General features: G+C 45.1%; 1 protein-coding gene across 1 annotated transcript; it reads right to left on the minus strand.

Moving 5' to 3' along the window:
* Positions 1-10,856: 10,856 nt before the first annotated feature.
* Positions 10,857-13,130, minus strand: LOC112955457 (lysozyme C, milk isozyme-like). The gene is made up of 4 exons (XM_026048778.1): positions 13,001-13,130; positions 12,735-12,893; positions 12,162-12,240; positions 10,857-10,923 (listed from the first exon to the last, which is right to left on the minus strand). Exons 1-4 carry the CDS (start codon positions 13,128-13,130, stop codon positions 10,857-10,859), a joined length of 435 nt encoding a protein of 144 aa, XP_025904563.1.
* Positions 13,131-15,077: the final 1,947 nt, after the last annotated feature.

Genomic DNA, 15,077 nt, shown 5'->3' on the forward strand with positions numbered 1-15,077 from the left:
CAACGAAGGTGGTAATTTTGAAGGTGCGCTTGGCATGGACAATAAAGAGGCTGCAGATCCCATAAAGGAGACAAAAGCGTTTTAACTAGAAGAAAGCATAAATCCCTTTCAGGAGCTTTAATCCTCTTACCGAGCTGTCAGTTATGATTTATCTTCCAGTTTAAGTTTAATACTGTTACATCTCCAGTGCTCCTACCCTGTGGAACAGCCGGGTTATTTTTCTCAGGGGAATGTGCGAGTGTTTGTGTGTGAGCGTATGCGTGTTTAAAACTGCGTAACACGAGATGGATTCAAAGTGCCTCCTGAGGACATTGTCACTGCAGACCGGCACTTTGTTCATCTTTATGGTGGGGCCATTAGGCCCTCGAAGTCCGCAGCAGAATCTTAATTCCTCAACGAGTCTCATTTCACCAGCGTCCCCCTTCCCCACGCAAGCACATAATGTTTCTATTGTGCAAAATGCTGTTTTCCTGGGGAAGCGGCGGGGATTTAAATATCATAAAGGCAGAAGTTGAGCTTTGATATACTGTCAGCAAAAGCTGAATACTGTAATTTCAAGCAATTTTCTCCAAGCTCTCCCTTTCCACCCTGCCCCCTTGCCTCCCGGCCCCCTCCTCTCCCTGGGCCTCCTCCCTGGTGCTTTTTTTTCCTGACAAGTCGCTCAGTTGCTTCTTTCGCAAGATCCTCACACGGCAAATTAATGTGCTGCTGCTGATGAGAGACAGTGGGTTACTGTGAGCGGAGACTTTCTCGTCTCCTTTTTGCTGTTACACCCTGGCAACTTCAAAGGTTCCAGTCATCCTGTTTCCATCTTCCCGTGGGTCCGCACGGCCTGACTCAATGGCACAGTTCAAAAGTGCAGGCTCGTCGGGCTGGCGACAGCAGCCCCAGCCCCGCGGTGCTCTATCGCGCTCGCCTCGGTGACAAGATCTGACATGGGCTGGGGCAGCGCTGCAGACTTCTTCCCCTTCTCCCTCAGAGATTAATTGTCGCCCTGGGAGAATAATCCTCCTTCTCGCCCTTCACTCCTTTTGATTCCAAGTTGAGGCTGGCTTTTGTAGAAAGAGCCCTTTTCCTCCTTATTTTTTCCTTTTTTTTTTTTTTTTCATACAAATATTTAATCTTTTGCGATCTGCCCTTGTGTGCTGCCTTGGAGTTCCTCCGGCGGTAACCATGCTGTTTGTTTTAACTTGAAACAAGATATTGTTTTGAAAAGTACTTCTGATTACTCTGTGAATCTAGGCTTTATTTTGTATGTGTGCTTTCCTCAGTAGTGAAAGATCTTTGGGATTTCTTCCTCCATAGCAAYGATTTGTGCTTATGCGCAAAGGTAAGGTGTGTGGATGAAATTCTGCCTGCCCATCCATCCCCTGCACTCCAAAATGTGGAGTATTGGTAAGAAATGGTGCAGTGTTTTAGCTGTCTCTGGACTTTCACATCTCTTTGGAAGGCTGTGCAGTCAAATGAGGAAAGCAAGTGATTAGGAAATCAGGCTCCGTGGTCCCACCCCGCTGCCCAGCTCTCTGGTTCTGCAAGACTTGGCATGTGGGGCCTAATGTTTCAGTCTTCCTTGCAAGACGTGGGCACTTGAGTGAGTGAAGTGTCCAGAAACCCCATCCCCACCACACTGCAATGGAAAGGCAGCTCCTCTCAAAATAAGGCCACTTTGTGTTTGTTTGTAAGCCACACTACAAGGTTTACCCGTTAGAAATCACTCTTTTCACATCAATGGGGTGTGAGCCCTGCCTGGCTCTTGGATCTGGGCAGGGTAGGACCCAGGGTAGGACTCATGCTTGCAAGGCTCTCACCCCATCCATGGACTGTCTGTTTCTATGGCTGCTGGGACATWCACAGAAGAAGCAGTATATTCTATATGTCATCCCCTGTCTGAATTCTTTACTGGGAGGAGCAGTAAATATTCCTCTTCTGCTCACTTGCAAAGATCCCAAGAGGACTCCTAGCTATAGCACAATCTTTTCTCTCCGGAGAAGAAGGCAGCCACCTCTCTTAAGCAGCAATATCATCAGCAACACTTTCACACGAAAATGGGACTGTGAGAGATGGAGATGTCCCTCTCCACAGCTGTGAAGACCCCTGGTACTGCATGCAACAGGGGCAAGATCCCAAGCCATCTCCACCTAAGGGCCTGCCCTATGGCAAGTTTGACGTGCTCTTTCCTTTGGTGTTCTGTTTTATTCTGTGTCTGAGTGGCTGGGTTTTTCTCTCTTGCTGCTGGAACAGCTYGAGACTGCTGGCGACAGGCCTAGGACTACAGTAGCTCTTCCTCTCTGGAGGAAGCAAGGCAGCCTAAGAATAAGGAGCAGCTTAGAACAGGAGAGGTTCATGTTACACCATGTGAGTTTTTAACTGGCTTTTAGATTTTACTCACACAAGCTGCCCCTCCGGTACCCCAGGAATCTGAATAATTTGCCTTGCGTATGKCCTACTGAGAGCATAGGTAAAATAAATCAGGGTAGACAAATGTTCCAGAAACTGAAGTGACTTTCCATGGAAACCTGGGTTCATAGCCTTGTGTTGTCACAGAGTATGTAGCCTTGGGTGTATCCACCATCGCTGTGCTTCACTACCAGATAAAACAGAYGGGTAGGCCATAGCTGAGGTCATAGTGCACCGAAGTTCTTTCTATGMCTCCACAAATCACAGATTTCCTACTATTGTAGATTTATCAGGAATGAATTCCAGTTTCTGCCAAACCCAAAGTGAGTGCAAAAAAGAACAAGCCTTTTCATTAAATACCTGAGTATATTTTCATCTAAGTCAGGTTCTCCAAAGCTTGACAGGCTCCTTTGGGTTTTGAAGCATATTACTGGAGGATCTGTTAAAATGTAAGAGTTTGCCAAGGTTACAATTGAATTAAAACAGGTCTGAAGGTCCCAACCATGCCACTCCCATTACCTCAACACAATTTAACTGTGTGAAAGAAACAAGGAGAAAGACGAGGTCATGTGGCATAGTAGGAGTCAGTCAGCAGTATTAAGGCACTGGATTTCATCCTATTTCAGTCTGAGTCAGTATTTTATGACCAAGTTTTCAGATCTCAGTGGCTAAAAATCTTGCTTCAGGCATCCCTGTTGTGTTATTTTCCACGTAATGACATCGTTGCATGTAATGAGATGTTAGCAGCTCATTCACTGCTTACATCTGTCTTGGAAGAGAAAATTGCCATTTCTTGACTTATACGCTGATTAGTCTAAATGTAAGTTAGTCATGGCAAATTTTGAGAAGTCATAGGGAAGTCCAAACTTTGGAAATTACGGCAAGAATGATGAAGACTCAAAGGTATGTTTCAAGGGAAACACCTATTTTTGAAGAACTTGGTCTCTGCATTTAGTTTAGTGTCAGAGGTATCTCTCTCACAAACCTGTATGTGTATTTTGAAGGACATGGCATACTGACCAAAGAACTCAGTCAGAAAGCCTGCAACTACCATGACTTGGAAGTCCTAACCAAAACATTCATCGTGATCTGTGAGAAAAAAATAAAATAAATCCAAGAGGTACTTGGAGAAAAACTAAAAAAAAATCCAATAGCAGCTCTTCACATTGGGTTGAATGACAGTGTTTTATGTTCCAGTCAAACTCAGGAATCCTCCATTTTCAAATGTTCCTGCAGGTAGTTTACTGACAGCACATACAATTTTTCTGAGACAGGATAAACTTAACTCATCTATGTTTAGATTTTTTATATATATATATGTATATATAAAATCTTATTGCAGCCAGTAGACAGTCAGTGTGACCAAGGTGGTTTAAGTCAGTCACCAAATTATTAGTATCTAGTGCCATATGAGATGCTCGATGACATTTGTGTATCAGCACTTATCTGGAAGACGTTGTGCGGGACCTGTGAAGACTTGCATGTTTTTAGGACTGCATCTGGAGACCAGGTAAAAAACCTCATATTATCTCAAATGAGTCTAGGTGCCTGAGTTTAGGCCCCAGATAGAGGCAAGATTTGACTAATTAGGCAAGTTAAATCCGACTCTGAATGCCTAAAATAACACCTAGTCTACATGAAAAAGTTGAGGTTTGACACCGTCAGCTCCACTATTTAWCTTGTACTTCCTGATCTCCTTTCTGTTGACACCCAGCTGCCCGAGCCTGTCTCCCCTTACAGCAGCCCATAGGATCCAAAAGGATGGTTCTGATGGGTGCTCTTCTACTGATTTAAAGTGGGAAATAAAACAAACCCTTTCATGCTAATTTTACTCAAAAATAGATTTTTCAGTTGTTGAACCTGCACTGAAAAACTGTTTTGAGTTAATGCARCACTGATATGTGTCTCATGGCCCTGCTAGACTCTCTTGAGAACTGCCTTTTGCACGCCTTGCCTTGTCACCTCTGCTGCCTATGGATGCGCCCCCGTCTTGGGAGATATCTCCCAAGGCACTTGCAATCCCTCAGAGGGGTCATAGATACTTCTAGGACACAACTGGTCATAGCCTACATGAGCAGATGTACCTGGCAAGGAATCCAGCTGTGGGACAAGAGCTGGTGATATGAGGAACCTGGAGGGCGAGTCCCCCCAACAACTCAAGTGGATCCAACCACGCCTGCCTATTTGATTCAAGATTGTCAAAACACTCTGCATTGACAGTGCCAGAAAAAAAATCTTAAACAGACATTTGCCAGAACTTCTGACTTCTTGAAAAACTTTGGCTACTCACACTTCTCACTTCTGATGAAAGCAAATGTGCAATGATCAGTATTTCTCAAGGCTGGAAGGTTGAGTCTCCTACTGTCTGCTAAACAGCAGGCTGCATAGTATCTACAAGCAAAAGAACAGAGGAATGTTTTTGCTCTCATGTTTTCCTCTCTCTTATGTTACACCACTGCTTGTAGTCCAGCAGCGGTGTGTACAAAGTACTTCTGGCCATGACATCATGCTACAGAAAACAGACTAATGAGGCAAAGGAAGCAAGGCTCACTTTTCCATGGAGAGGYTGGCTCCGATCACCTGGTTGTAGTTAAGACAAATCACACTGGGCTGTTCYGCCTTTTAAGAGCTGAATTTCATTCTGTGTTACTGTGCATTTATCTGATATCTTGTAAAAACTGTTGTCCATTTTTCCTGCCTTCAGATCTTTTGCTTTTCTTAAATGCTAAATCTCCAACTGTGACCCTTCAGYGAAACCAGTTCACTTCATCAAATGAATCCTATGACTTTGATTATGTAGAAGCTTTCATTAAAGGGGACCAAAGTAAAGCAGGCAAAGAAATGTCTTTTTGATTTGCAGCGATGCATTGAGAAACAAAAGCAAATGGATGACAGAGATAAGAAAAAAATAAAATAGCCACAATTTTTTAATAAGGGGAATGGAATTTCCCCTGAGGGTATGTGTTATAATGCTCTATGGTAAAACACAAGCAAAGCTCACAGTAGTGGAACTTAAATACAAAARTACTGCCAATTTTAAGTAGTACAATGAAATCACTAATAGTCAGAAAATGCCGACATGAAGGCATCATCAACACAATTCGAGCTCGAGATAATAGTGCTGACAGTGAACAATTGAATATTACAGATTTAACCAAAAAAAAAAAAAAAATGTCATGTGCACTGTCAACATATGCTACAACCTCATCAAAATTTGCCTATTACTTTTTTTAAAATTTTATGGGTACAGTTCAAACATTCTACTTTTTTTTTTTCCTAGTCTGTTTGCACAATATTTTTTCAGTTTTAAAGAGAAAAATCAACCTTGGATGTAGTGCATGGAGTTCGTTCTACCCTCTTTAGATGACTATTTGGCTAATGCCATGTTTGCTAAAGGATTTGATTAGCATATGACATGGGTAGAGACAGCATACATTAATGCAGAAAATCAGCCAGACGTGCTGACAATCCCACATGTAAATGCTTTTATATGATTCCACCAGGATTTTCTCCTGTGCCTGACGTTAAGTGACTAAGGGAGAGAGTTGAGGCTTGGGATTTATTTTCATATTTTGTTGTTATTTGACTTATTTTCTCTGTAGGAGAAACAGATTTGATTTTTGTTTGATTTACAAAATCTTTCAAGAAGGTGAGCCAGTCARCTATTACAAAGATGCAGTCTTATGTGAAACCTAGCAAAAGCAAGCAGCAATGTCACTTATAAGCTGAATTTCTTCAGCTTAACTAAAACTTAGAGCAGATTCCTTTTTTCGTGCCTTTAATCAAGAACGTCCAATAACGATTGTCTTACAGCTAACTTTTCAACATCATTCTTGTAGCATTGCCAAAAAACTAATTATGCTTTTAACAATTATGAAAGTCTATTTTAACCACTCTCTCATGATTCTAAAGAGGCTGAAGGCATATTGTTCAAAGTTTCCRTAAAGATTACTTCTCTAGCTGAGACCAACATAGATGAGATCAGCCCGAAGAGTTTAGAGGAAAAAAAAAAATCAGCAGTGTGTGGAAAGACGGAGTTTAGGGCAGAAAGTGTTCTATGACCTTGAGGGAGAAATGAATCTGGCATAAGTTTGAATAATGTCACTCAGACCATTTCCATCAGTCCCAGTTGCATTAAACCAGGAGACTGTCAGCTGGAAAGAAGCAGGACAGCGTYCAGCGAGCACCTGGGATGAGAGCCTGGGATTAGCCTCGGATGGAGAGGGATGATGCCTGTCACAGGGACACCAGCCACTGCCCTGATGGCCGTAGAAGCGTCATCAGCAAACAGACGGGGAGCYCTATGAAACTGTTAAAGGATTCATAGACATCAGGGCCAGAGCAGTCCATTAGATCATCTTTTCCTCACTGAGGGCCAAATGTGATTTTCAAATACCTTTTGACAGCCGTGCAGCGACACACCCGCGAGCATTAGCAAGTCTAAGTTTTCGGCAAGGCACTGGTACTCAGGAGAAAAGGACCAGGTTCAATTTAAACACTTTCTTAGTAAAAACACACTCGACTCATTATCTAATAACCTTGGAAATTCAATTAAATTGTCTGAGATCTAAAGCATGAATGATATTTCCCCTATCTTTGGAGTCAGACAGAAAGAATAAAGCTTGGGGCACTCATGACTTCCACTTTTCACCTTCTGCCCCCACTTGCTTAGGAGTCCTTGAGACCTCCAGAGCATTAGCAGGGCTAAGTACCATTCCCTTTCCCTGAAAGCGGTGGGTGGAAGGGCTAGGGACAGCAGCCCYGGACAGTGGGATGGGAGGACACCCAGACTGGGAGCCCCTGTGGGGATACAGAGGCAGGAAGCTGCAGCAAGTGCCTCTGAGCTGAGAAGGCAGCATACTGGAGCTGTGGCCAGCAGAGCTTGTCACACTGAGGCAGGAGAGGTGCCACAAAGCCAAGGTGGACACAGCAGGCAGGGTAAAACCTGAGCCAGCTCCTCTGAAGAYCAGAGAGTTCCCATTGCTGAAAAATGACTGCAGGATTTCAGGTAGTGCAGCTGTGCTCCACCACCACGTACCCAGCAAAGCATCTGGTCTCTATCAGAAGATGTCAAGAGCTGGGGAAGCCACCATTTCTCCTGCTTGTTTATTCTGGAGGTCAATTTACCTCCACTGATTAAAAGTTTGTAACTTGTTTCTCCATTGAATTTGCCTGGAATTCAGTTCCAGCCATCATTTCTTGTTATGTTTTTCTCCACCAGATTAAAGAGTTCTTCTCTGCCCRTGAAGGTACTTACACTTTGTAATCATGTCATCCCTTCATCTTTTTGATCAGACCACTAGACTGAGCTGTTCATCTCCAGAGACAGATCTCTTGGCGACAGCAGTGATGAACACAAACACTAATCTTGTACTAGACTGACTCCATTTGTAGCTGAATGCAGTGGACCAGATTCTCCTGTTTAGCATCACTGACATAGGAGCACAGGCTTTGGATATCAGTAAGGACTAGGAGGATTAAAGCATTAGAAAGGATTAAACAGATCCCCCAATCTCTGTAGTAAATATATTATTTTTCAGTKAAAATGTCTGAACTATAAAACTCTGTAGTTTTTCAGTGTGCGCCAATTTATTGAATAGTACAGGTGGTTTTTCCCTCGGCAGCTGCTGCTTTACTCCCCCTACTTCCCTCTGCAAACACAATATTTACAGTATTATCCGGGTTTAGATTAAATTACACTGAAGTTGCCAGCCTTTCTCTCAGGGTCTATGTAAAAACAATTGTATTTCTTTATGTAAGCTCGGGGATCAGTAGCTAAAACAGCAGGACAGCAGCCAAGCGGCGGGCAGAAGGGATGGCTGAGGCTCCCAGGATGCCTCCTACTTCGCTGCGTAGTYGGACTAGGCCACCCTGGCTTCACTTTTTGGAGCAGAGACTGTGGAGCTGGAGAGCTTGAAGCAGGGGACCAGCTCTGCWATCTCATGATCTGAACCTCAGAGTGATGTTGCTGTGTCCCGGTAGCTCCTGCACAGGTAGCTGCTGGCCCAGAAGCACCATGTTGACTAAGTGACTGTCCCTCTTCCGGCAGCAGCTTTCTGACTGCTGGCTGCTCCCTTTGCATCACTTCTCTCTCTTCGTGGTTTAAAATGAAAATTGCAACATTAATTAAATCATTTATTTTGCAATTTCTCTTCAAGAGGGGAGGAAATCTTTTTTTAAGGTAGTATTGTACTAAGATGGTAAATATCTATATATAGCAGCAACTTGAAAATACACAAGATGAACCACCTCTGTCTCTCTCTCTCTCTCTCTTTTTTTTTTTTTTTTTTTTTCTATGTGTGGACTGGAAAAAATGTTAAAAACAAATCCCCTAATTTGCTTGTAGGCTGATATTTCTGCCAAGTGAATATTTATGTCCAAGTCTGAAAGATGGGGCGTAAAATGGAAGTGTTGAAATACACTAAAGCAATCTGGAGCTGTTTGATGACATACTATACAGGGTCAGTCCTGTTGCTGTTTAAATCAGTGGTAAAACTTCCTTTAAATTCATAAGCAAACAGGATCGGGCCCTTTGTTTAATTTGTTTCTATCCTGGTAGGAGGTTTGTTCTTCCTCTAAAATATGCTTATAGATGATCTCATGATCTCTGCTGTCCATGTGTGCTGGCAAGGTCCTCAAGAAGTCAAGGCTGCTCAGACATGACTAAATTCCAGATTACCTGGGATATGCATGTCACCACGCCACTTGCAGGTGGAGGCATACTAGATTTTCAAGATTACCAGATTTTCCCTGCAAATGCTTCTAGAAATAAACGGAAAAGTTGCTCTCAAAATGAAAACAAGCAAAACATTCTCTCCACCTCTCTTGGTGTATCAGATGGATATTGTTGAAAGAAGCTTCCTATGGTTTCCAAGTAAAAGTGAACTARACACCTAGATTTTTACCTTAACTGAAAGGGGAGAGAGAGGCTATCAATCAACCATGTCTTAGGCAAGGCAGCTGCTCAGTAGCCTCAGAGCTTTAACAGAAGGCAGTGAGTCAGCCTCTTCTTGCTGAAGAAGATACTAGTGGAAAAGTTTTTAGAGAAGAAAGTGGTTTGACACAACCACAGCTCATTATAACAAGGGGAGGACATAGCTCCACTGGGTTTCTTTATTGGGGCAGTTCTCCAGCACTACTGTACTAAATATCTGGGATATCTGTTATCTCCAGAATATGCAGAGAATGTGCAACACAGTAAGTCATCAAGTAAAATTTGGCTGTTAATTCTTGATACTGTATAGAAACTGTCTCAAATTTGTCTTAGGACAAAAATGAATAGGATCTCTCAAAGATGAAATTGTGTTGTAGCTGAGCTGTCCTGCAGCCCAGGTGCCRATGAATCTGCCCAGGAAGAACATGCTTACATTGAGAAGTGGCCATCAAGCTTTGCATGCAGAGACCAATGTCATGTCTCTTGATAGCACAGACAGTCTGCCAAGGCCAGGCAACACAAGGAAACATGGTCAAGAGGAGACACCCTATAGTTATAAGACCTCTGCCAACTCATGATGAAGTGACCAAGCAGCCCACTTTCCCTGGTGGCTGCTTAGCCTCCGGACTCTGTTAGCAGAACTGCTTGTCCTTTCAYTCCTTGGTGCATGCCAGTGAGAATGAAATAGATTCCCATAACCAGCTTCAGTAGTCTAATTTTTACTGCCAGTTTGGAGCATGAGCAATCCTGTRTGCAGCCAGAAAACCTCTCTGCCGGGTTAGTTGTAGCAGTCACACGGTCACGAGGAGAGGACATGTAGCCTTGCCAGGTGGCAGCTTATCCCTTCCTTCACCTTGTCAGCTCCGAAAGGCCCGCAGGCTTCACAGCACTTGGGAGAGAGAAAGCACTCTGTGTTTTAACTTAAACTAGGCTTWCTTCTTGGTACTGGCTTGAAGATGAGTTTAATACTTTCTTTTCCCATCTTCCCCCATTTCACAGTAACGATATATATGAGTGCAATGGGAATTGTGTAGCACTTTGACTTTTCTCAGGGAGAGCTTCTATCAGTGAGCAAATACCAGTTTTGCCTAGAAAGATCCCAGRCTGCTTTTTACTATATTTATATTCCACATATAAATAAGAGATGTCATCTGCTTGAAAGCTTGCAAGTCTRCATTGTTCTTTGGGGTCTTCACTTCTGTGCTTTCTTTGTAAATTCCAAAGAAGTCACATGCGTCCAAGGATATTGCTCTCCCCCCAGCCCCTGTCCCTCACCTGCTGCCCCATTCACTTTCCAGTTGCAGTCTCATCCAAATATGCACAAAAAAAATCTGGGGAAAATCCTATATCACACTTGGAAAGATGAATTTGACTGTTTTTAAAAATATATTTATTGTTAAAGCTCTCATATACTTGGATTAGGCTGAACTTGTAAATACTGACTGACAGTAAGGGGAAAGGTCCCCCTTTGAAGAGAAAAGAGGCAGTCCCAGTTAACCACAGCAGGATCAGACTGGAGACTTTCTCACACGTCACATCCTTCCACCCACTCTGATAGGTCTCGTTCCTTGCAGTGCATTGCCCAGTCCTCCCTGAGGAAAGACAAAGTAAAGAAAAGAAAAACTGTCTCAGAACATTACCAATCACATCCATATCCAATACCACAGTCTCTGTTTTTTGTAGGGTCCTTCAAAATGAGCAATCTGACGAGCCTGCAGGAGGACTGCAGACGCTGTTATTCTCTGACTGAGTGTCTCACAGTGGGAAGTGCAGCTGTGGATGTGCTCTGATGCCATCCAAGCTCTGCCTAATCCACAGCCAGGAACAACAAATTGTAATGCAAGGTCCTGGCACTCCTGCCTGTCTGAGTGGTCTTCCCTGAGTGGTGCCAGGGAAGAGAAACAAATGGGATTGCAGGCCCATGTGGTTTGTTGTTGGGGTGGTGGACAGAGATGCATCAGTGTGCACAGGACCCTKGGACCATTTGCTATATATATACAGCACATATTACTTACCTAACCTACTCTGAAACGCTGCTGCTTCTGTGGTGAGCCATGCAGAGCAGCAGCCCACCACAGGAAGCAAAAGAGGCTAATGAGTCCAATTGAAATTGCAGGGGGGAAATCTGAAGGCAGAATCTTGTTCCTCAAATTGGAATATATTCAGGATTCAGTGGTTAACACCACTATTTTTGCACAAAGTGCCTTGGGACTTCAGACAACCACATATTTATATGATCATTGGAATTGTCCTCTACCCCCACTTCTGTTTTCTCAGCCTGTTCATTACTCTGGCTTTACTGACATCATCTGTGATGTTATAGTAGTCCAGAGTCTCATGGATGGTTTAGGGCTGTGCTAAGCAAAAGACTGATTCATAAGGGTTTTCCACTGCTTAATGTTCTCACATGTTCTAGAGAGAATTGTTTTCATGCTAGTTGCCTCCTGCTTTAATACCTGACAATAGGAGACAGCAATAAGTGGGAGATGAGGGAGAGAAATCTTGCAAAGCACTATGGAAGCAGAAAATCTTTGAGGACTAATCTGCTGGCTGATGGGACACTTATTGACCATTATTTTTCACTTGAGTGGTGTTTTTTTTTTTAATAAATGTTTCTCTGCTCCTTTCTCTTCTAGAGAAGCTTTACTGAGAATGAAGCAGTGCAAGTTGCTCTCTCCATTCTCACTCATTTGCCAAGCCTCGAAGTTGTGATTCCTCCTCTTTGGCCAAGCTGTGCTGCCTTTGGGTGACAAATGGCAGGCATGCCCCATCAGGAAAACATGTACAAGCCTTGCCAAAGAGGCTGTCCCAGAAACCCCTTTATCCTTACCAGGCATCCATTCCTTGTGGGTGTCTCACAATTTTTTTGGCACAGATGATGTCATCAGTTATGTCACTTGTTAACAGGTCTGCAGAGAGAAAAGAACAGCCCTGTGAGGATTCGCTGGAGTGCAGGACACGAGCATTTTCCTGTTGCTTCCCTTCTTGTTGTATACCCAGTAGCTCAGCGAGGGCCAAGAGCTTGCATGGCTTCAGGGCAGTGATGCCAGGCTGGACTTTGCTCGTCCTCCCTGCTGCTGGGCTGGGGTCAGGCTCCTGCTGCCACAGAGGAGTCAGGGGACATCCCTAGGTGAGCAGGTATCGGGGACAGCCACAGCCAACAGCAAGAAGGGCATTTTTCTGATAAGCATACAATTTAAATCCAAACCCACTGACTCTTTCAACCTATCGGATATGGGAGGAAAAATTATGAGGCATTTCTACCTCTCTGTCAAGAGTCCTAGAACAGGAATGGAAGGGGCATCCCCTGCCTTCTGTGGGTTATTTCTGGGTAAGTCTCTCCATCTAGATGTCTAATTGCTCTTGTCAGACCGGTGCTTCTTTGCTTTGTCTAAACCGGTACCCGTGCAAGCCACCCTGCAGAGGTTCTCCGATGGGCTGCGCTCGTCCGTGCACCACAGCCGGTTGTTGATCTGAAAGATGCCGAAGCTGGTGCTGCCATCCGCGTTGACGCTCTTGGCTGCTGTGTCGAAGTTGCTCTCATAAAAGGCCATGCAGAGCCCTAGGGCAGGGGGAAAAGATGCTCAGACCTCCAGCCACGGACACAGAGGTGGCTGGGGGAAGAGTTGGCAGCGGGGCCCATGCGGGAGGATGGCGATCACAACTCACAGTCAGCKAGGCTGTAGCCTCGGTAGCCGTCCAGCTCCTGGAGCAGCTGGGCCAGCTGGCAGCGGCCCAAGGCCTTGGCCCTGCTCATGGCAGCCAGCATGGCCACCAGCAGCCAGCGAGCGGCCCACATGGCCACAGGGCTGTCGGCGTCCTYGGCGCCGGGCTCCCAAAGGCCACAGTGAGGCCTGGTGGGACGGAAAGCGCAGTCGGGGGCCTGGCTTGGCAGAGGGCAGCGTTGGGGCTGCCTCTGYGTGACCCCACACCACCTCGGAGGCGCACGCCTTACACGCCTCTGTGCACGTACGCACCGGCTCTGCCGGGCGGCCCCGGCACCAAACAGGTTTTGTTGGGCAAGAGGTGGGTCACGCAGAGGCTTTAGGCAGGGTCAYGCTGCAGCTTTCTTGCAGTTACGCAGCGATGAGGAGTCAGGTGTCTCGTTCGTGGGAGCGCGAAAGGTGACAGCGGGGACCTGCTGAGAGCAGGGTACGTGCTGTTCTGCTCAAGCATCTCGCTCGTCACGACTGGTTCAGCCTCTGGACATGAGCCGTGCTGTGGAGGGACCGCGTTCCTGTGCTGAAGCAACGACCAGACTCAGCGGCCCCTGGCCCCAGTCTGCACGTCAGCCTTGTGCACTGTTCCCAGCACTCATCGCAAGACATCCTACAAGTTCAAGGAGTTTGCCCAAGGGAAGACCTCACATCTAGGCTTTAACACACAGAATTAAAACCATTCACTTGCAGTTATTTCTCTCATCCCTCCCTTCTTCCTTTCCTCCTCACTGTGTACCCTTCTTCTCTCCTGGTTTGTGGTTTTGAAGACTGTCCTCCCAGAATGCTGGTTTGCTCTGCACAGTGAAGACTCGGGCCTTTTCCTGCCTGTCTGCAGGAAAACTTGAGCAATGTGCTGAAATTTTTGACGTTTGACTTACTTAGAGAATATTTTTCAAGGAAATTGTGAAATTGGAGTTACTTGCATGTGATAGGAACACGACTTGACAGTAAGGGATTTCTAAGGTTCTTCTTTCTATTTTTCTGGTCCCTTGACTTCCTTCCTTAAACTATAGCTCTCACATTATCTTTATAGTATCTGCTGTTCTTTTTTTTTTTTTTTCCACGTTTCACATGTTTCTCATTTCATTCATTCTAGTCTGAAATCTGCTATGGGAACATCTTAGGGGCGACTGCGCTTTGCTATGAAAATGTCATGTGCATTCCCAAGTTTTCCTGTGGTCACTAAACAAAGCCTGTACACCAAACCAAACCAAAATCAGCATATATTTTTTTCCAAACATGCATTTTTTTCCCATCTGTGCACATAAGCTCTGACTTCTACATGGGATCTTTAAAGTAAAGAGTTGTTGGAGGTATTATGCCATTTCTTATTTCAAGGCACTCTCCTTGCCTTAGGGTTTACAAAAAGGAGACGTTCTTGGATGACTACTTTGACTTCAGCATCTCCAGGCCATTTCTTACATAATCTAGGCTTGATGTTGACCTGCTCCATGTGACTGCAGAAGCAGCAACAAAGGAAAAGCCATTTCCCCGGCAGGTTGTGGCTAAGGACCAGGGCTGGTGGCTGACTTGTGTTGCTTAACCTTGAATCCTGAGCCATGCAAAGAGGTTTGCAGCAGGGAGCCAAGACAGGTAGTACTTGCTCTGTTGTCCTTCTGATCGTCCACCAACAAGCCTCTTTGGTCAGGGACAGCAGGGATGCGTAAAAATAAACCTACTTATAGTGAAAGGAATCATTACCTAGGCAGCGGGGCTGAGAGCCAGGCCTGGAGCAGACGTCCCTTGCAGTCACCCCGTCTCCCAGGGTGACAAATGGCCCTTCCAGAACTATTGCTGGATGGATCCTTGGTGCRCTTGCTGTGGGCCAGGATGTGGCATGACACCACATGCCCCCATGCCCTGTCTGTAGCAGAGGAGCTGGGCTGGTGTCCTCGRGCGTCCCACGGGCCCAGCTGGAGGCAACATGTGCTGCTCTGCACAGCAGCATGGCTGCATTTTTCAGGGACAGCCCTTCTGGGCCTGTTTCGTTGGGTGAGACTGCTGGAAGGAACATCTTTATTACATTT

Source organism: Nothoprocta perdicaria, unplaced genomic scaffold, assembly GCF_003342845.1.
Source record: "Nothoprocta perdicaria isolate Ctin4 unplaced genomic scaffold, notPer1 scaffold_57, whole genome shotgun sequence".
Classification (NCBI taxonomy): Eukaryota; Metazoa; Chordata; class Aves; order Tinamiformes; family Tinamidae; genus Nothoprocta; species Nothoprocta perdicaria.